The sequence below is a fragment of the Amphiprion ocellaris genome, chromosome 4, assembly GCF_022539595.1.
Source record: "Amphiprion ocellaris isolate individual 3 ecotype Okinawa chromosome 4, ASM2253959v1, whole genome shotgun sequence".
NCBI classification, from domain to species: Eukaryota; Metazoa; Chordata; class Actinopteri; family Pomacentridae; genus Amphiprion; species Amphiprion ocellaris.
In genome coordinates, this window is record NC_072769.1 from 399,790 (window position 1) to 423,397 (window position 23,608).

General features: G+C 42.2%; 1 protein-coding gene across 3 annotated transcripts in view; it reads right to left on the reverse strand.

The window, feature by feature from the left end:
• The window catches only part of znf827 (zinc finger protein 827), a 71,780-nt gene that overhangs the window by 41,708 nt on the left and 6,464 nt on the right, over positions 1 to 23,608 (reverse strand). For all 3 annotated transcript variants that reach the window (XM_023262238.3, XM_055009871.1, XM_055009870.1), the window contains exons 2-4: positions 6,306 to 7,583; positions 3,852 to 4,024; positions 3,086 to 3,569 (exon numbers count right to left, since the gene is read on the reverse strand). In XM_023262238.3, coding sequence (XP_023118006.1) covers positions 3,086 to 3,569; positions 3,852 to 4,024; positions 6,306 to 7,583 — 1,935 coding nt within the window. The remainder of the gene's footprint in view (positions 1 to 3,085; positions 3,570 to 3,851; positions 4,025 to 6,305; positions 7,584 to 23,608) is intronic.

Sequence of the window (23,608 nt, forward strand, 5' to 3'; positions counted from 1 at the left end):
AGAACTTTGTGATCAAAGAAGCAGTATTCATTAAAACCCATCATCATGCATTCAAGTTCAACATCCTCTCGTCCTGTCTTTTTATATCCTCCCTCACTCTCCTTGAATGATGCCCTGACTAAGATGTCCGCCACTTGACACTGGACTGACACTGCAAGGAGCCATCTTGGGTCCTCCGGGAGTTGCCTGGGCTTGATTGTGCAGTCTGGGAGTGAAGTGCAACTGGCACCCAGGGGGCATCCATGTGGAGCCGGGGCGTGCAAGATCGAGGGGGAGTTAACTAAGCCGGCCCAGTCCCCGTGCATCCTGGCGGGGTCACAGGATGGCGCTGAGGGCGCTAATCATTTCAAATTATGAATTCCTTTTTAATTATGAATTATGCATAAATTTTTAATTAATCTAATGTTCCCAGGGTTTTTTCCTCCCATCCTTGCTCAAGATCTCAATCTAATTACACAGCATTAAGTGGAAGAGTGGCAGTTGTAGCCTCGACCCTGGCGCTCAACCTCGGTCAACCTTTTTTCATCAATCTTGCCATTGTCTCCAAGCTCATCCTTTGATATTCTGCAACATGGTGAAATGCATCTAAACATGGCCTGGACTTTGTATACCTGAGGACAGCATGTTTGTCAAGTTTGTATAGTTTTCTGAAAAAACATTCAGTATCATTAAGTTATAAAGCTTCAAACTGCAACTTTACTAATAGTGGAAAATATTACACTATGTGACAACTGTGTGTAAAATGTAGTATTATGAAGGCTTCTCTATTCTCAGACAACAATCTTTAAGTCCATTTATGTATTGTTGCAATCCTCACTCAGCAACCTTGGAAGAAAATTCATCACCATTTTGTCAGTCATAATACCTACACACAAACAAAGAATACTGCAAGCAGGAGGAAGATGCCTAGAGGTTACATTCCCTCGACTCCCCTGACAACTGACAAGATGTGGGTGAGGAAAATTAATCCTTCGTTGACTGCTTTCGAGGTGCCCTTGAGCAAATCATTTAGTTCCCAACTGCTTTAGTGAAGCTAATCAGTGGCCAGCAGCAGAGAACTGAGAATGTACTACTGGGCAGCTAATAAGTGTCATTTTTAAACAGTGGGCAATCTTGGCTGGATAAATAATGTAAAAAATGGTGAAAGAATGTGATATCATCTGGGTATTGTAATGACTCATTTTAAGTAAATAAAGTATATTCTAAAAATGAAAGATTATACTGCATGTGCCCTGATGTAGGGCTATATATTGGTACTTAAATAGATTTTTACGTGCATATTCCACTCTGCTGCAGCCAATGGTGTGTACAGTGGTGAATGTGGGGGATTGCACTTCAATTGAAAAAAAACACTATTTAAAAAATAAAATTTAAAAAAATAATCAGACCTGTTGTCTACTTGAGAGAAAAAGCTCACTATCGGACTAACTTTAGTTGTCTTATCCTCTCATGTTATGCTTGGAATCCATGTATTACCCTAATATTGTGTCTTCCCTCTTGCTTGTTCCAACACATCTTTGTTGTACATAAGAAACATCATGATACCAGTGAACAAATCAGATGTTCACGGCCCAACAGTCTCCACCATTTGTGCATGAACTTTGCATCAACCACTGAGGTGTGTCATCTTCTGAAAACATATTTATGGATTCAGATCTCTCCTTCCTGTGTTCATCCCAGTGCTGCATCAGCTGAGCAGGTTCTATGGTGATCTCATTCATATTCAAGTTTTTAACAGGAACCTACAGTGTATATTAAGCATCCCAGCAAGATGACGTTGTGCTAAAACTTGAAACAGAAACACTTTTCTCTGTGTAAATTCCACTAGATATTGGATGCATGCAATCAATGAGCGAAGTGTCTGTGTTCAAAATGTTACTCCTAACCCAGGTGCAGGCATGTGGTATTTTCAAGACAAGACAAATTTGTGCAAAGGCTAAAAGTCCATGACCTACTTTTGTTTCTCATATTCATGGGAAAGACACTGAAAGCAAGGCTGTGAACAAACCGGTGTGCAGCTAAAAGCATGCATGATATCCCTAATATGCACAGTAATAGTTAAGCAGCTACCCCTGCAAGACCCCAGCATTGCGATTTAGTGCGTATTGTGTAAACGATTTCTATTCATTACACTGTTTAAAGAATAACACCGGTGGGAATTTACATTGTTATCCTGTGCTAATGCCCATAAAACGTCATAATGCATTAATGTATGTACGACTGTAAGGCTAAAACTGTCTATTCACTGCATGTTTGAACTAACTTCCAGACATTTTGGGTTCCCATTGTTTTAAAATCCATTAAAAACAGTTCAGAGATGTACTGCGGCCTTGACCTGAAACGATAAACATAAAAAGTGTTTACACTTCTTACGAATGTTATTTCTGGTGACGGCGGAGAATCAAAACAAAACTTAAGGCGAAGAGGAGACAACATCTAGAAGGAGATCAGCACGGATGTCTTCATATTCAACTCTTGAAGAACTGAAATACTTGTGATGAAAGTGCAACTGCAATGACTAGAGTTACAAAGTCAAGTTGAGAAAACAGCACAATAAACAAAACAATTATGAATTACAGGAGTCACGCCACTAGTGCGTCTGTGTAAGCTGTTTTTCCATGTATTTTTAAAAACCACATTACCTGACGCAATCTGTCTTGCATCTGGAATGAAGCAACTGAACGTAGTACTGTCCATACCTAAAACTATAAATTCTATAGGCTCTTACATGATTCTGCCATTATACAGGTTCCCAAGAAGGTCTGCACTGACTGAATTAGAGCCAATAGGGATAAGTCAATCAATTAGTTCACTGAAAGAAAATAAATAGTAAAAAAGTTTTATAATATATTAATTGTTGAAGTAATCTTTAAAAGCAAAAATTACCTAGTTCTAGCTTTTGAAATTTGCATATATGTGGTTTTCTTGATATTGTATGATAGCAAACTTAGTATGTTCAGATTTTTGACTTCTGAATGTCATAATGAGCAAAATAAACGAGGTTGGATTTGATATTTGTTGACATTCTCATGGAGTAATTGATAAAAGAATAAAAGAAACTGTTACTAAATGAAATGATGCAAACCTGAAAGCTTCATAAGCAGGTCAGTGGCCGTTTTGGTAGTGATGTCAGGGCTGAAGAGCGAGGCTGTGGTTGGACCACTAGGACTGGATCTGACCCCAACTCCAGGTAGATCCAGGGAGTTGGCGCTGCTGCTGGGACGGTCCCTGCAGATGCTAAAGGGTGAGAGCACAGACAGGTCTCTTTCCTGTGGCTCCTCCTTGATGTGGACATGATTGGAGGAAGCCTCAACCGGAGGCGACGTCTGCTGCTGAGTGTCGGAGTGCAGCGGGGACACCTCTGTCCCCCTCAGGTCTGTGGAACCACTGTCACCCATCAGGGAGCCCTCGCCCTCTGTGTCGGTGGTGAGCTCCTCTTTCACCTTGACGTCTGTGCGGGGGAAGTGCTGGTGGCAGCGCATGTGAAGCTTCAAGCTGAAGTGACGGGAGGAGGTAAAGGGACAGAGTTCGCACTGAAATGTCTCACCCCGGTCCTGGTGCTGATGTACCTGTAAAAGGAGGACAGGTTTAAGTGTCAAATCACTGCAGGACACCAGGAGGACAGCAAGGGTTATTTGCTTCCTTCCAGTAATATTTGTCTTGAGGATACAGCAAACATGCAGCAGAGTTAAATCCTGCAGAGGGTATGTCAGCAGCATACCTAAAGCATGCTTCTCATTTAATTTGAACAATTATTTTCCAAGAGCAATAATAAGCACTGATTAGAAAAGACATGGTGGGGTGACAAGAGGTGAAGGGTAACAAGATGAAAAAAATCTATATTATCTAACCTTCATGTGGGACTTGAGATTGTCTTTTCGAGCACAGCGGAAGGGACACAGCGGACACTGATGGCTTTTCAAGCCCGTGTGGATGACCATGTGTCTCTTCCAGTAGCTCTTGCGTTTGATGACCAGCCCACACACAGGACACTGGAATGGTTTGCCACCATCCTCAGGGGAGCCTTGAGGGAACCAAAAGACTGTAAGCATTTACAAGAAATACCCAATGACTGTCAGAATCGAGGCTTGAGTCTTTGGTGCATGAAAAAGCATGCCGTTTTACTAAAATGTACCTTTGTTATTGTAAAGAAATGCAAAATCATCTCTTAAATAAGTGAGTAACTCAGAATATGCACAGATCAGAGACAATGTCTGCACACCTAATGATGAAAACCATCAAGGGAAATGCCAGCTGGAAGCAATGGAACAATGAAAGTAAAAACTCAGGCATGTTTTAGTATCTCGATTATTGTTGTTGGCTTCATATCCGGCATCCATTACTGTTTAATTGGTCTTATTAGAAAGAGGCATGATTGCATTACAAATTCTACAAGGGCCTGTCAGGATGGCTTCATAAGTATTCTAGTGCCGTTCCTTGAAAAACATCTGGTAATCAGTGTTTGGTGAAATTACTGTGCTCAGCCATTCATTGACCTGAGGTGTAAAACCTCGAGACTGCCTATTTGCAACAATAAACCGCCATCTGCGGCCCAACCTCTCCAAGCACAGCAGAGATCACAATGCAAAAATGACTTCTGCTTACTCCAAGTTGAGGCAAATGAAGCAGAAATAAACAGGAGGGAAGAAAATGTGTGTGAGTTTGTTGTCTCAGTCTTAAAATGTCTATTTCCTACATAATCACAATCGTGTATCAGAAAAAGAGAGCAAGTTTCCCTCAACCTACAGAGTGCAGAACATACCCATGTGATACAGCTTTATAGAGGAACCGGCAAAGGACGACAATAAAACAAGACGGCATGACAGTCAATAATCAAGGTCACATTTTTCAGTCTGGCGACCAAACAACTACCTGCATTTTTACAGTGCTGCTCGACCTTGACGGCACGACGGGTTAGAGCATACCCCCTTTTTAGCATGCAGATCACAGAATATTACATCGACTGCCTCATCTGTCTGAAGTCAATTTGATCCAGCCATTTTAGATTTGGCGGGGTTGCGACACAATCCCTCAAAAGTGCCCATCCATCTCCCGGAAAACATTCTGTTCTCCCTTAAGGCTACTTAGTTAGAGACTGCACTTTGAAGCTTTCTCTCTCCCTGTCCAAGAGTGAGATCTTTGTGTGCACCCTTGTTTGGTTTACATGTCTACAGTACACTCTTACAGATTATACTGGATGGCCATTTGTGAATAACAGAGAGAGAGAGCATAAGAGGGAAAAAGGAACCAAGAAAGAAAGAGAGTGAGTATGTACACGCATCTGTATCCAGTCAGTGGAAAGTATGATGCGTTTGGCCTTAAGTCTGCTGTGCTGATCAGTGCAGAGGGCTCTGGTTAGCGGGGGCTGAAGCCAGGAGGAGGCTGCCGAGATGGATATGGACTCCAGGGCTCCCTGCTGTGCCGAGCACACACTGACGGCCCCCTTTTGGCAGCACGCACATCCGAGCACAAACGAGCTGGTGGGGGAAGGCAGTGAGGTCTCAGTCGGAACCCCCCGTCGAGCCCACAGACCATTTCCCAGACTAGAAGGCCAGCCAGGGCTGTTTTCTCTCGGCTATGCTCTCTGCTCGGCTGACAGTTAAGCTGAGGCTACACTACTTGCTACTTCAGCGCCAGTGAGGTGAGAACAAAACCATTACAAAACTAGAGAAAACATGTCATGGAAGTTCAGAGCTGTGCTTTTCTGATGGTGTTTTGGTGACAAGTAAACCTACTACTGCTAGTGTCCCACACAATGACAAAGGAGACCTCTATCTGTTTGGAGTTGTGGTTACATAGCAAAATACTATTCAACAGTAATAATTTGCATTTCATCGTCTTGGATCTTTCGTAATGCTAAATGGGGAAAAGCATAATAATTGCAAAAATATTTCTCTTAACTATCAGTTAAATTTGTATGAATGCTTTTCAAAAGAAAAGGGCATAGTGAAGGAGGAAAACTTTCTGTAAAAGAAGTGCTGCTGAAATGATCTTTCACATTTCCTGTTATTCTCTACACAACCCTACTGTTACTAGACTTAATTGTAGCAGCATTGTTTGGGCTTAATTTGGCTGATTGTGTGATTAACACAAAGCAACAATTGAATGTGCTTTAGTGATTTGCAACTGTCACTTCCTTGAAGAACAAATATTTTCAAAATGGAAAAATATCTAAATGTAGCTGAGTAAAGCTGAGCTGTCATCTCTATCGGTGTGATCATTATATTGATTAATGTATTATCATTCTAATGATGTTTTACTGATTTCAAAATGTGTATTATGACTGTATTTTACATTTAGATTACCTGCTTGGTTGTTGGGTTTGCATCTGCCCTTTGGAGTAGAGGGCAGCAGCAACTCTAGGCTCTGGGTGGGCGTAGAGGGCGTGGGCGCCTTCTGGTTCTTGTCCAACAGGGGCTTCACATCCTCTTGGAGGACCCCAGCAGTTGCCAAGGGAGAACCTTCCTTCTTCTCTGCCAGCAGGTTTCCTGCTGCCCTGGCGGCCACCTCTTTGAGCAAGGCAGCAGAGGAGGTCATTGACACAAGTGAGAGAAAGGAACTTGCTGAGGATTGGTGGTCCGTAGCAGCACTGGTCGTTGACGAGGCTTGGCTCCGTTCACTCACTTTCTTGGAAAGTGCAGCAAGGGTGGAGCTAGCTGACTGCGGGCTAAACGGAGAATTGAAGGCATCAAAGCGCACCACGTCATCTCCTCGACCACCCCCTCCCAGGGTGGGCACTGCAGATGAGGCAGAGGTGGAGGAGGAAGAGGAAGATGTTGAAGAGGAGGCCACGGCATTTTTGTCTTGAAGTACAGCGTTTGCTGCTGCTTTTAACTTCTGGATTGCAGAGTCCGGGGACAGGCTGGAGCCGCAGGGTGTGGAGCAGCTGGCTGGTGGCCACTTATCTGCAACACCTGCCCATACAAAGCCACTGCCATTGCTAGGGGTGACAGAGTTAAAAGGGTCGAGGGGCTCTTGCTTAATGTTGGTCACTGAGGGTGCCAAGGAGGCTGGTGAGGCTGAGCCACTGTTATTGTTGTTATTGGCCAGTTTTCGGGCAAGAGCACTTAACTGCTGGGCATGATGGGAAGATGGGGACAGCGTCAAAGGTGGGGCTAGAGCTATTGGAGGAGACTCCCCCCCAGCACCTCCTCTGGATGACCGACCCAGGAGCTCCCCGGGGTCAAGTTTCAGTGACCCTGCCTCTAGGAGGCGCCGCAGGTTGCTGCTGAGCGGTTTTCCTAGCGCTCGAGATGCCGCCTCACCATACAGTGATGACACCACGGAGGAGAGTGTGTCCTGGGCCGTGAATGCACCTCCATCCAGTCCAAGAAGTTCCAAAGAGGCACGATGGACGGGTGTGGGGCAACCCAGTGAGCTCTCACCTCCACAGGTATCGTGTTCCCCGGACCCAGCGCTGACTCCAGGCCGTTCATCAGGAGAGGAGCCCCTGGGCAGGAGGAGCTCATCCTGGGTGTCTCCAAAAGACGACGACTCTGAGCGTGTGTCAGAAGCATGCCCAAACCAGCCTTCCTCCTCCACAGCACCGCCATCAGGCCCTCCGTCCTCATTGCTGTCCACATCTGAAAGAGAAGGGCAAACCTGACAATTTAGTCAGCAGCAACAGTAATAAATGCATTGCAAGTACTGTGACAAAGTTATCACCATGTTGCTCTCATGAACAGACTAGACATTATTTTTCTGGCAAACACTTGGAAAATTACAACCTGTTTTTAGGTGTATGTTAATGATGTTGGCAAGCAAATATCAATCTGTACAATGTGAAGCCTAACTGGAAGAACCATTTTTCACATCCAAATAAAGAAGCCCAAATCAAATGGCATTTTAAAGTGGCAAAAATACATTAGACTGCTCAGCAAGGAGACCACTAAAATGACTTCCAGCTCAAAGTCAACCTTTTTCTTATATAATGGCAGCTTTTCACAAGGCACATCCAAGATGTTTGAGTAATTTAGATTTTCTGTCCTTTTTTTAACCATATTTTTCCCACCCTTGGTCTGGAAGAGCCTAGTAAAGGGGTTGCCATGACAACGGGTCCTTCTGGGAGGCTAGACAGCAAAGATTAGGGTAATGGAGGTTACAGAACTAGATTAATATTCATGAGCCTCCAGATACCACCAGGGAGCCAATAAGGATAGGGTTAAGGTCACCAAGGGTCATTAATATACACTTCATGTATCAATATTCATAAGCAAAACATTACAGCTTGCCAGACAAGGGCGAACAAAGAAAAGTGAATATTCCTGATACATATTAACAAACCTCCATGAGAATATGTCAAAAGCACCAAGTCTGGGTGAAACAAAATGTCAAAACTGACATCTCTTGTTTGGGTTACTGTACACTATCTTGCAAAATGTGATAGAAAAAAAAACAACTTGAGATTTATGAGAAAAATGGGTACTCGTATGGCTGCAAAATTGTGAAGCAATGAAAGAATTGTTTATGTCTCACACACCAACATACATATATCCTCACACAACAAAAAGCCGTCTTCACCCTCACGACCCTAACAGAGGCCTGGTGGGGCTGCTCTCTGTTTACAGGCTAAGGCAAAATGGTTGCCAGGCAACCCAGCCCAGCAACCTGTTAGGATCATTAGAGTTGGCTGACATCTGGCCAGCGTGGCTCACTATGGTCTGCAAAGGTGACCACAATCACAACCCACAATGACCACTACTCTCATGCTGCAACAGATACAAACAAGGCTTCCACATTTTCAGATATCTTCTCATCTCTGTTACAATAACACACAACTAAATGCTGACAGAGAAAAAGCTGTCAGAAACCAACTCAGCAGGTTATGTTATAAAATTTTGCCTCAGTCTGTCTGTACACCAATGTCTAGTAGATGCCTAGATGGACAATGAAGGCTGTATGTTTAGAGACCCATGGGCGTACAGAACATGCATGACCCTTCTCAATTCCTAAGACTGCTATTAAAGCGAATGAAAACACCAAAACGCACTGATTGTGAACCCAATTTACCATGCTCCTTGAAGCCATTTCACCACCTGAGCAGGGTTAACAGGAATAAAGAGCGCGAAAGGGAGAGAGAGCCAGTGAGTCATGCAGGGCAGGGCTTGACCCATTTCCATGTGTCATGCGAAAAGCAGCAAGAGCCACTAATGGCCGTAATGTGGTTAGAGGGAAATCGCTAGATTGCTGACCCAAGGTCTCAGCTTTGAGGCTGAACTCTATTGCTTCCTAGGTTCACTCTTAAACCTCAGGGTTAGGTGCAGCGGAACACAACACTACGTCACTAGGCTTCTGGCTGATTGCTACAGTCCACTGATGCACTCCAGTGGCATGGCTTTGTGTGTCACAGGCGACTCACCCCCGTCGGCAGAATGATATTTCCCAAGGTCATGGTCTCCGGCCTAAGCTCTAAGGGGGCTTCATTGGAGCTCTGTACTCGTGGCTGTTGCTGTATACCTACCACACGCATGTAGACAAACATATGCACGTGCTTACACATATTTGAACTACAAACACACAGCCAAGAATGTGATTTAATGCTGAAGTCCTCCCTGTGCTGCATTTTTTTCTGACACACATTCAACTGCTTTGCCTCCGGAGCGGTGGCTGGCTTGGTGACAGTAACTGCAAACCCCCCCCCCCCAGTGATGGAGACATGGAGATACGGGCTGAGACGGCAAGCGTCTGCCACTGAAAGGGAACCATTTAGTGGTGTAATGGCGGGGATGACTTGCATGTTGAGACAAACAGCTGCGGGGTGCTCAGCAGTCTGGATCTGTTATCACTCACACATGGATGATTCACTGGTGCAGCGGTGGGGGATTTTCTCTCTGGGCCACAGAGATGTATAGCGCCACCACATTATAGACAAAGAGAAACCTATATCAAATCAATGTCCGGGCTCAGGCTACATAAAGGGAAGGCCAAAAGGCTTCAAGCCTGGCCAGAATAAACTGCCTTGAGCTTGGCCAGAGATGCACATAAAATATTCTGACTGAGGTCCTCTGTAAAGTACAATGTTTGGAAATCTGCAGTGTTAACTTGTCACAAAAAAAGAAACAGGGAGCTCACAGCCTGTAACAACATCTAAAAACAGTTGGACATTTCAGGTAGCAGAGTTGTTCATTGTTTCACCATGCGGTGCTGTCAACAATCTCCATTTGTGAACTTGGCAGGATTATATCGGCTGTTACTTTTCTAGGTCAGAGGGGGTGCACGCATGTGTTTGTGCATGCACAAACATACAAGTTCAACACAAGACTGTCCGATTAGAGCTAACCTTGTCACACAGAATGATCGCTAGTAAGGGAGAGGGTGTGAGTTAAGATGGGAGAGGAGAGCAAGGGGCTACAGTAAAGGTAGGTTAAGAGGTCACCCACCACATGACTTGTGTGAGGCTGCTGACTAACATATTCCCTCTGTTTCTCTCACACACACACACACACACACACACACACACACACACACACACACACCTATACACAAAGCTACTCTGTTGGTTAGTCAGGCATGAAAATTGGCCTCACTGACCCCAGGTCTGAACAGGGTAGAGAGGGGGAGAGGAGAGGAGAAGGCGAAGGTAGGGACAGACAGAGGGATGGTTAAGGGAGGGGCTGATTTGGCTGGGTAGGCAAGAAGAGGAGGCCATTAGCCGATTAAGGTTGGAAGGGGGTGCATCAATACTGCGCCGATGTCAAAAGGAGAGCCATGCCCCTGAGCTAATATAAGAATGAGAGAGAGGGAACAAGAGATGGAGAGAGACGCAGCAGGGGTCAGGGAATCACTGAAATCGCAAAGATCACTGACCGCAAAGCCCTATAAAGCGAAGAGACATGAAAGACAGCCACAACATACTGACAATAAAGCAATCACATTTACATCACCAAAATGATTAGCCTCTCCTTGCTGCTAAGGCTGGGACGGCAACGGTGGTATGTGTGTCTTTTCGGGTGGGTTAAGGAGATAGGGCAGGGGGTGAGGACGTAGGAAGGAAGGCAGTGCGTATGGATGTGGTGACGAAGGAGCCGTGATGGTAATTAAGTGTCCGGCTGGGCCCTGGCGGGGGCTGCCTCGGCCGCGGGCTATGCTAATGAGCACGCCCGGTGGTCAGAGCTGCCTTATTAGCGCTTGCTGGACAATATGCTGGGAGAGATGCAATAGTGGCGGGCTCACGTCTCTGCAAATGACTAACAGTACTCCCAAGGAGGAAGGTAATTCCATTAATTGGGACACACTGGATCAGGATCACCTCCCTTTCTTTTTTTTTCTCCATAATCTCTCACTTGCTTGATCTCTTTCACACCCACATGGTCTTTCTTTTTTTTTTTTTAATCTCATGCTTATCTCCATTCATCCCATTCCTTCTTTCTCTTATCTCCATAACTGGGAATGCAAATTTTAGCCCCCCGACACATCTGTCCCCGTGAAATTATGTGTCATCAATCTGTTAAATGCTGTTGTTTCTTCGCAGGAACAATGCGATTATCACTCCAGAGTTTATTTATCATGTTATTTCCATTAGGAAGCTGATGAAACATGACAGCCAACAAGAAAATGGATGGGCAAGGTATGCGATTGCAGACACAAAATGTCACACAACACAGAAGCCAACTTATTTACTTGTGTTGAAGTTAGTGGCAGTGAGATGGCCTGTCCCTTATATTGCAATGTGACACCACTCCTGTAAATTACACCATTTATAACATGCACCCATTACATAAACTGTTCTGTTGAAGCAGTGCCTACATATACAGAGTATATGTAGTCTGTTATATTGTGGTACTCAGAGACTTTACTTTCTTTTAACTTCAAAAACTGGAAGCTATTTTTCTTCCATGCACGAGTAACCCAAACTTTTAAACACACCTATAGCTATTAATTATGTTGACACAATGTCTTGACCCCGGAAAAACAAATCCTCCTGCGTATTGATCATGGATCATGTTAGACATGGAAATATTCAGTTCAAACATCATGAAAACTCAGAATAGACTTCTCCCTTTCTACTCCCTACTGTCTGTGTTCTCCTGTCCAACTGTTAGTCTGTGACAAAGACATAAAGAGCCCATCTTTTAGTTGGAATCTGAGGTGAGATGATACTCTCGGTGAGGATCAGGGTTCAGGCAGCAGGGCTATATATAATGGTGGTTGAGTCGTATTGAAATGTAGTGCAAATTACCATCTGTGTATTTTCGGCCTTGGCCTCCGTGGTTTGTGGGTACTTTGGGCGGCATGCCAGAGGTGAAACAGGAAGGAGAAGTGTTCTTGGAAGAGAATGAGACAACTGAGAGCCTGAGACCTCTGAAATTCCTCAATGCAGATGAAGTGCACTTTACCCCCTGGTTTATTTTTCCCTTCCATTTTTAGCATGTCATGTTAAAAAAATACTTGCTCATAACCTCAGATGTGTCATCAAAGCTATGGGCCTAAACTGCTTGAGGGAGAGAGGTGGTATATCTTTTGCAGCATAAACTGAAGCATTGCAAACTTTAGCAATATGTGAGATAAACATGTATCCAGCACTAAAAATGTGGAAAATACTGCAAATCAGAATGTCATTCCTATGTTTCTGTTACATGATTTGGACAGACCATGTACATGTGTTTCTATTATAGCATTTCCAAAACACTTTACATTGTATTTATTTGCTGCCTAAAAGCGCCATGTATGAATTCAGTTCAAGTGCATTAAGCTGTGCGGTTATTGTGGCACCTGCAGTTATAAGTTAACTGAGTATAGTGAGACATATATTACAATTTTTCACTTCACTTAAGAACACCCTGTCGCTGAGGACATAAAACATCTTCCTAAATGATCAGGATTATCATTTTAGCTCTAAACTGCAGCCCAGGCTTGAAAACTAACAGCATCACCCAGCTAATGACACTAATTGGTGAGTGAAAACAGGCCAGTATTCGCTACTTGTCACAGTCCCAAAAACAGCATCAGAATATTTGAAACGTCTACTGCACATCTATTGAGACTGTCAAATCTCATCGTTGTCTACCAACCCCCATTTCAAGTGAGTCGGCAAACGGCACTTTCTAATCTTTGTACCATACTGTCAGAGACGTTCAAGGTCACGTAAGTGCATTTAATAATTGTAAAGAAATGTGCAGAAAAAGAAGAATGATGATGACAATCCTGCCCGAGTGGCGCATTCATGTGCCATTGTACACTGTCGATACACGCGGCCCTCCTGATCAGAGATCTGTGGATACGTTGCTGTTTCAAAGAGTATCGTGGCCAAACTACGTGAGCTCTCAAAGGAGGATTTCAGAAAATAAAACTGCTATTTGCACTTGAAATGCTGAGTATGCCATATAATTATATGAGTTCAACTTCTACTCTGATATTCTGGTGTTTCCAAATGATTACTTCATTCCCAAGGGAAAGAGGATGAAGAATAAAACAAACAGTTACACAGAAAATGCTATTAAAATTATGCATTGCGCACAACGGAACCATATGGATTAAGTAAGGGAAATTAATTCAGTTACCAATCATTGTTTTGGGAAATTACATCTTTTGATAGTTCTATGTTTCCTTAAACATTCTATTATTCCTCTGATATATACTCATATGCTGAAACAATATTACATTGACTAGATGGAAGCAATCTCCAGAATCTGTGCATCCAATGAGAGACACCTATTAGCTGGGCACAGGCATTTTAAATGCATTCCCTTCACAGTCTCATCTTATTCTGATGAATAGAGGCTTTGCATTGCTGCACCATATTAAAAGCTTTTAGTGTTATTGTGTGCTGCATGTCTCATCTTTTTCTACTTTAGTTAAATGAGGCCTTTCAAACAGGCTATATATATATATATATATATATATATATATATAGATATATATTTTATTATTTTTTTTTTTTTTTAACTATTCTTTTTATTTAACCTTTATTTAAAAAGGAAAAAGACCCATTGAAATTAAGAATCTTGTTTACAAGAGCGTCCCGGCCAAGATGGACAGCAGGTCAATTTAACAGGTTACAGATTTACATGCATACAACAATTCAAATAAGGTTGGAAAATACGTGTCACAAGTCATTAATGTCAATAATCAAACAGGGGCAATGTGAGTCAATTGTAACATGTACACCCGCATAATATAACATCACTTCTTCATGTGCTATCTGAGTGGCAAAGGCAAACATGCTAGACTTCTATAAACCGGGAAACCTGGGTCAGTAAAGACAGAAAATAAATTAAATGCAATAGAAACAGCAATGATCTGTACATGGCCAGTGGTCATAAAACACTGATCAAATTTAAAAGGACTTCAACAGATGTTCTCATTGTCTGCGGACAGGTTTGAAAAAGTATTTAATCTTACTGTATGTTTCATTCGGAGACCTCAGTGCCTAAGGTTAAGCAGCATCTGCAGAGGTATTGTTACAGCTTACATCTCCTGGAACATCTTCATTAGCCTTTGAAATCTTCCTCAACCTGTTTGTGAAATTGCTTTTAGTTTTGAAGGCGAGTGTTGCTGAGAGAAAAGTGACTGCGGTGGCTTACGCATACAGAGCCACTCACTCCTTTCTTAACAATACGCTATTCATACACAAATAGCTAACAGCATATAGGACCATTAATGGCAGCCAAACATGATGTAAATATTTTGTTCAACATCAGAAAGTACACAAATATAAACACTTTCTCATCTATTGTATTTAGAAAGGCATTCATTATTATTTTGGCCCAGATACGGTCGTCAGTTTGCTGGTTTGTCAACATGGTAGGTGCAGTCGTGATACATGCAAGAGTACTGCGCAGTTTAGTTTGGCCTCCAGCAGTGTGCAATAGCTTGTCTAAATACATTCCTCCTACTTTTGTGGCTGATTTCAGTTGTGAATATGAGCTGCTAATAAAATCAACACAAGACACAGCTAAACCACAATGTGGCTCACTTCATGCTTGAATTTGCTACCAACAGTAATGGACATTATGTTTGTGTTATGTGAAGTTGCTGTTTTAATGACAGCCAGATTAAACACAACACAGCCATATATCCTTAGCATGAGCCAATAAGTCATGTTTCTGCCAATCGCAGGAGCTTTCTGAAGGTTCAGGACCTTCTAAGGCAGGGATGTCAAACATACGGCCCGTGGGCCAAAAGCAGCCCACCAGAGGGTCCGAGTCGGCCTGCAGGATGACTTTGTAAAGTGTAAAAATTACAAAGAACACATTAAATGCAATTTGTAAATTTGTAAAATTATAAATTTAAAATAATTTCTAGACCATGACAAGTTGTTTTGATCATAAAGTAAAATACTATATTGCTCATTGTTCTTGTGTCTCAGTAATACTGTCTTGTTTTTGTTGATTTTTTTTGTCTTTTGTGTCTGACGTTTGTCATTTGTCTCACGGTTTTGTCATTTTGTTTCTCGTTTTTTTTGTTTTTTTTTGTCTCACGTGTTTTTTGTCTTATTTTTGTCATTTTGTATTTTGCTTCATTCAATTTTTTTGTATCATTTTTGTCGTTTTGTTTCAGGCTTTTGTCGTTTTTTGGCTCATTTGTGTCATTTGTGTAATTTTTTGTCTCATTTGTCTCGTATGTCTCGTTTTTTGTCATTTTGTTTCTCGCCTTTTTCGTTTTGGATCTCATTTTTGTAATGTTTTGTCTTATTTTTGTTAGTTTTTGTCTTTTTCAAAGTAAAATATTATATTGGTCAGTTCCAGATACCTGACTAAATGTTTTGTGCCTTTGTAGATAATCTGTGATCTGTAAGTTGTAATGTGTAAATCATAAACTGAGACATAATGTTGTTGAAGTTTAATTTATTCAACTGTTTGTTCATAATGTTTTGTGAAAAGATGGTTTCTTAAACGAGAATATTTTCAGAAAGTGCTTTTGTACACTAAAACAATGATCAAATTGGGCTGAATGTTGCCCCTGAACTCAGATGAATTTGACATCCCTGTTCTAAGGTGTGGCTTTCAGAATTCAACATCCCAGACTGGTCAAGTGCACAAACATTTTCTGCATTCTTGGTATACACACACAACTTTTATCAAAACACAATTGTTGCTTCTTGGAAAATTGCAGTTTGTGGAGCTCTTCGTGAAAAGGTGGCTTAACCCTTTAACGTTCTGCTCAACCATTTGGTAGAGCACATTTTGATTCACTGTATCTTATTGAAAAATATGTTTTACTTAATTCCACCTGTTTCAGCCATCTCTACCACTCATTAGCTACCACCCTGAGGTACATTATACTAAAAAAAGTCCAGTAGATGTGACTGTGTTTTGAAATAGCATGCAGAGGAAGTTAGTCTGCTCACAGGAAGTTAGCATGAGCAAAATCACTCCTCACATGAGGTCTTTGTTTGCTGTGATTTTCAAAGGTAAAGTAATACTTTTGACATATTATGGTGCCTAAGGAGTTGCTGAACACAACTGTGTCATTTGAAATGTTTAAAAAAAAAAAAAGGTTTAAAAGGGTAAAATAATTTTTCTCATTCGTTTGGCAGAGGTCAGTATTTTAAAAACCGCTGGGTCTCTTCATAAAAAACATTGATTGTTGTTATTAGTGCCCCAAAGAGGTAAGAAATATAAAGAAATTTTTTCACTGCCTTTTTCTTGGTGAGGATGTTAAAGGGTTAAGTTACTGAATCCCTAACTAGAAGATAAATACTGCCATCACTTTCAGTCTGAAACTGTAATCATAAAACTACTCCGACTTCCAACTATGCTCTATTAAATTGTTTTGGATTAATGTAAAACAGCTCCTTTAATACAAGTTTGTACATGCAATAAATGTTTGATAAAACATCTGAAGCACAAGACACACCACAGAGTTCAAGGAGTTTGCTAATGTTAGCAGCGGGGAACTGTAACAACCAATTTGCAGCAAACACTGGGAAAGTGAGAGGAAATGTCTGGAGACAACCCACACTCGTAAATGTAACAGAAGCTTTTATCCAGTACACTGCTCTTGATGACCAGCTGTGGTCAGTTGGAGATATTATGAGATTAGCCATCTTCTCAACGTACTGGAGCTCAAGAAGGAAATTCTACTGAAGCTGCATGATCAAACAGCCTGTTGCATGACATTTCAGTCTTCATCTTCGTCACTGACATTTGGACTGTATGCTACAGTGTTTTATCGAACAGCACTGGGCTCTGGGAATATTTGGTTCCTAATAGGAGCTCCCCAAAAACCTCACTGCTCACCAGCGGATACTTCTGGAAAAGACGCTATCTGTTCTGCCTCTGTTTGATGAGTTCACCTAAAATGTAAGCTCCTGTGATCCTTTGGCATCAGATGCGGTCCCTGCTGACTGTGCTTCAGTGACTTCTGTCCAAAGAAACAGATGCAGACCATCGCATGAAAACAATGAAGGAACCTTCACTGCAGCCATCAAGTGATGCTTTGCAGACACAGAAAAAAAACACTCTGCTGCATGGCAACTGTACTTGACCCCCTATAAAATGTATATATGTCTGTGCATGCATCGGCCTGTCTCTCTGCAGATTCTTCTCACTGTTGTTAGAGCTGTAATGTTATTATTAAATACTCGTATCAGTCCTCAGTATTGACAAGAACCCAAATGTAAACCCTTGTGCTGACAAAAAATAGTATTAATGCATCACTACTAAGTCTGAAACAGAGTTTATTCTGACTGGAAAAATAAAACACAACATAAAAGAGTACAGACCAGTACAACAACAGAGAGACAAGGCTTAACTGTATAAATAAATACTGAAAAATTAAACCAGCATATTGGTATTTCCATGACCGTGGTCTGAACAATTAACAGGACCGGGTCAACTTCTTTGAGGCCCTGGGCCACTGGATGATTTTTACTGACAAACTCTGTGCCAGATTTTTTATGTTATGATGAATGCTTCTTTGCTTGCAGTGTTTTTGGTAAAGATGAGTCATGGTTACTTTTTTATTGAATTGGTTTTACACACTCTGGTAAATAATCTAAGCAGCCAACATGGAAAAGAACAGAACTCCTCTTATCTTTGAAAGCAATCCTATTTGAAGCTCATTATGAAATGAATAAGAAAAACTACTCCCAGATACAACAGCCAACTATCATTTAGCATATTCCTAACAGACTATCTTTAAAAGAAGTACTGAATGTTAAAGTTCAAAATGTACTATGCAGTGCCTTGGAAAGTTCATTTTTCTTATGGTTTGTAGGTAAGTGTGTAGATTTTCTGATACATTTTTCTAAAAAATAACAACTGATTGCATATTTATATATTGCTATGAAAAAATAAATCAACAGACTGGGGTCTTTAAAGCTCACTTCTGCCAAAAGAACCGGTCACATACACATATAAGGAGGCACATTTTTTAAATTCAATGTTGCGGTAAGTCCTTTAATATACAACATTTCCTAATTTGTAATATTTTAGTTTACTTCAGGTTCTAGTTTGGGTTATGTGGTGCACACTATTGCTTTAATTTCTATAGCTATAGTCTACCCAAAATTTGTAATCATTTGCATTGCCATCATGAATCATAATTTAACACTCCCTTTTTGTGGATAAAAGCCAGATGCCAAGTCTGTCTGCAGTCGGCCTAAACACATAGGAACAGGCATATGTGGGTGGCATCCTTTGTGGAAGTGAACACAGGCAAACACATGCAGCACACTTAAAAAGACCACATATGGCAGAAAAAACTTCAGTGTTTTTACATGAGCATGTGTGAAAACTGCAAGATATTATGGCACTGACGTTATTTGTGCTCACAGCAGCCTACATTTTTAAATTATCATTCCTACAAACACTGTTGATAACTTGCTTTAAAATGTACTTGGGAGCATTAGATCTTGACTGACATGACCAGATCAATTTGCTGTGCTGTAGTGGTTGTTTTACAGGGTTATAATGTATACAGTACTTTCTGCAGACCGCCATGCATCAAACACTCAAGCCAAGAAAATGTTAATGAGTTCAATACAGCTACTATGGAGAGATAATAATGTTTTTTCAAGTATGGTTTAACTTGTAAATTTTTCTCCTCTCAAACACTGAGTAATTAGCACGGCAACTTGTCAACTAACACAATTCCCTCATGTATTTGCGTCATATTGGGCAAAATCTGTTATGAATGCAGTGCAGGCTACTATTTCAAAACTACTAATTATAAACCACGTGACAAAACGCATCAGATGCCATCGATTTTTCTTCTGGTTGACAAAGTTACCTCATTCCACCAAGACGTGGATGTTGCGCTAACTTCCTCAAAAAGACAGAGTGCATTCTTTAGAACAAGTGCAAAAAGAACGGGCCATCACCCTGCTGCGTAGTTTTCTGGCATACTGAAGCTCCTCACAGAGGTGATTGTGTGTCTGTGGAAGAGAAGTGAGAGAGAGTAGGAGGGTGGAAGGTGGGAGTGTGTACAGCGTCCATGTATTGTTTGTAAATCACCATACTGGCAAAAGGGACACTTGGCTCTATAGCAGCCAATCCACCCAGGGATACAAAGCAAGGTCTGGTGGGAGGTGGGGGTAGAGTGAGAGGTAATTTTATATGTGCATGTATGTATGTATGTATGTATGTATGTATGTATGTAAGAGGACAGTGTGTTAGAGCGATGGAGGCATCGTCTTTTGCAGACACTGAGAAAGGATGGTAGGGGAGAATGAGCAGAGGCGCAAGGAGGACGAAAGAGGGAGGGAATCTCGAGAATGGAGGGTGTCTTTTTTTATGGAGGTATTGGTTTGACGGCTGTTTGGCAGAGGCACCCAAGGCAGTGCCTGCTTGGATTTTAGCCTGTCACTTAGGACAGGGACACTAATCAGGATTGGTCCCGGTCCCTACTCCGGGAAAGGGGGAGTACTTTCAGGCCATTATTAAAAAAAACGGAGAAGGAGGGACCAAGAAAGGGAGAAGAATTGCTGTGGCACAGCAGGAAATGCTAGCCGCTAACCTCATTTACATGCAGGTCCAGGGAGAATCGGGGGAGAGCTTATTCCGTTTCCAATCTCCATGTTAAATGCTGGCCAGGGCAGCTGATGGGAATGAGAGGCATTGTTCGCCCCATGCTGCTCTCCCCCACTCCGTTACACCAATACCTGCCTCGCTTTCTTCACACTATTAAAAGAGACACTGCCTCAATAATTTCAATGTCAGCCTGAAATCTATATGAACCAGACGAGCTATGTATGCAGCTGTTTACTTTGAGCAGACTGTATACTGCAACCAAGCCTCACAGGTTTATCTGTTCTGTCATAACCAGGTTGTGACCTGAGGCTGCCGCATTCAAAGCCATCCTTCACCCACTGAGTCTGTTCTGTGGCATAATGATTGCTATGACAACCATCACTTAAAGCCACGGGTAGGTGGAGGAGAGATGTCAGCTTCTCGTCTACTCTTCTGATGATCTCATTTCTGGCTGGCAGGTACAACAAGGTCAAACCACTGAAACTGGAAAAGTGGCTGCTTGCTACATGCAAATGACAGAACCGAGTTTCCAAACAATTACACTGCCCCTGTCCAAATCAACATGGGGCTAAGCTTTGAGAACCACAAGGTGGGGGATAAAAAAAAAATCAGGGGAGTCAGAGAGAATGAGATGTAGAGGAAGGGATGGCTGTCTTTGGCCAGCTATGAGCACAAAGTCTGGCTGTGCGTGCCAAATGAGGTTTTTAAACGGTTTTTCTGGGAGGATCTGTGCTAATCTAGAAAACCTTCTGGAGGAAGTGCAAATACATCTGCTGCTGACCACTCCCCTGTAGAGCACGAGGGATTAATGACATGGCAATCTGAACCAACATGGACCCCATTCAAAACATTCGTGGGGTGTGGGAATATATGGGCAATTATGAGCTGAGCCATCTGATTCACTTCTTTTATATAATGGCCTCCTATGTCCATTCACTCATTAGGTCACTCTGCTAATTTGTCCAGCTTCATCTGTTTCTACTTACGGTTTTGGTTCTTACAGGTACAAGATGCCATAGGGCTCTTCACTGAGAAATATCCAGTGATTAGCTAATCTCATTAGCATCACAAGGGCAAAATTAAGTGATCAAATGCCCTTGGTAAACAATGAGAGGATAAGTCCAGAGTAACATCTTTCTATTAATGCACCAGGGGATGCAACAACCACAGTGTGCAAATGGAAAGACGCTCTCTACAACTGAATTAGTCAAGATGCTCACCTGCATTTTCAGCATCATAAATAACCTTGCACTGACTACACTGACAATAGCTTTCTCAGAGATGACATCACATCAATGATTTTAACTTCTCCGGATTTTTGTCCCGCAGCCAAACACTTCTACTCTCCTTTTAGAGGTGATTTATTGTTTCCCTAGAGAGGTGTCACTGCCTTATGGTTCTACTATCCTGTGTCTGGAACAACGCCCCCCCGTACTTTAATCTGCCTATAAAACTGATCCTATGTCCCAAAAAGCTGCAGACACACAGCTGTTAGCCCAGCAAGTTGAAGACATTAGCCTGCGCCTTGGTCTCGACTGCCCAAATGTGCAAAAGTGGAAACACTTCCACACCGAGAGGAGCAAAGGGTTAGTCTGGCTAGTGCACTGAAGACTAACTGGAGCCAGGCTGCGCTTCAGAGAGAATGTGTGTGCATGTGTGTGTGTGAGGCCTCCTGCCCTCCTCTACCCACACAGGAAGTGAGGTCATCTCATAGCACTGCACCGTGGAGAGTGTGTTCAGTGAGGGCAACAAAGATCGCTGGCCAGCCTCCTTGCGAATATACATACACTGATGACGTACACTGAATTACCATGTTTCAAAATACATCTCTGTGTACAGTTAATGTGTAATAAGCTGAAGCTGTGAATTTGCAGTGACAGTTAAAAAAGCACAATGAAAGCAGAATCCATAGCCATGAAAAAAGAAAATTAGATGCCACCTTGAGCCAAAAACTTGCCAGTCTCATGCACTAGTTAAGATCGTACCACATGCTCAAACATTTCTTCACAGCCCACAGGGGAAGGTCTTTCTGTTAAGACAATTGAGGAAGTTCTTTATCTCTTAACGATGTAATTTTAGGGTCTTTCTAGGAGTGAAACGTGAGACAGTCAAACAATAAATCACATCCCTGTTTAGAGCAGGCGTCTGGCACGACTGGCCGGCTTCAGCTCCCCAGACCACCACCTCCTCCTCCTCTCCTCTCATGCTCTCCATCCCTCATGCCTGTTAAAGGCTTGTCCTGCAGGGCCTGGATGCACTTGTGTGGTACAACAACAGAGAAACCGCCCAAAGCTCTTAACAGCTCTTCCTCTCCACTTCCTCCCTCCCTCCATCTCCACACTGCTACCACCACCACCAGCTCCTCTCTCCCTCTCCACTCTGCTCTGTCTTTCCCAGCTGCACCGGCGAGCTGTTCCGTATGAACTGCTGCCAGCTGAAAGCCTGCTACTCCTGTGAGATTGCTATTACTCAGTGCAAGCAGGGCTCTGCGTAGCCAAAGGGCTGCTCTCCGAGCTGTAGATCTCCATGTTGTGACTTGTCAACACGGGAAAAATCGTTACCAAGGCTGAGGCACTTCCATTCCACACAGAGGGGGTTCTGATTGCGACCAGGCAGACAGGCAGGTACTGTACTGGAGGTATTAGGACTCTACTGTTGCCTGATTTTGTGCTGCAAAGGATTCTCTGCTGAGACAAGGCACTTTGAAATTATTAAATAACTGACATCAAGAAGAAAAAAAATACCTTTTGCGTTTACCATTTCAGTGTTAAGGTTTTTGTAATGCTATAATTTGAACTGAATTTTGGCAGAGTACTAGAATTTATTTTTAAAGTTGCCAGCAGACACACAACGCAACGCAAAAGGGATAAGAATAAGTACTTTAATGCTTCTTTACCATCACTTGTGAATGCTGTACTCTCTCAAAGTCTTTGCCACTGGCACAGACAATACCTCAGGTAGAAATAAATGTAATCCTTCATTATTCATTAAGCAACCTTTAGACTTCTCGGAGCTACACAACTAGCCTTTTACATATAAACACTTTATCGGCTCTTCTGCTCAAAAGGCGTTTGTGTTGCTAAATTATTAAACACTAAGGTCTCCTTCCACTGACCTCAAATATGTTTTAATAAAGAAAATTTGTGGCTCATAAGGAGAAAAAGAAGGAGAATCTATGCAAAATTCTGAGCTCACAGTTTTCAAGTCAAGGATTCACATTTCCACTATTCTCGCCATTAAACATTAGGCACTAAAAACCTGCATTAAAGTCCTTAAGCACTCTGAAAAAGGCAATATGGTAGAATTGCTTTAACACAGTCACAAACAATACTAACATAGTTACAAAGTCATGTGCACATGATAGAATACTATGGACGGCTAGTTGGAGCTTTGGTCATATGCTTAAATCCTTTGTTAGGCTCCGTATTCACTCCTATGGCATTTTCTACTAGTATGGCCTTTCTCACTACTCAGCCTGAGCAAGACAGTGACTTCCACCTCAGCCAGTCCATTTTACCCCTTTAATAAGAGCATCATGCTGCCAAAAAAGTGACTCTCCTACATAACTTACTGACACTAAACTTATGTATCTAGATCTAGATAAATCAATGAATCACTCTTTATTTACATGCAAACAGAACGGAACACAAAATGCTTTACCCACACACACAAAAACAAAAAGAAACAATTCCCTG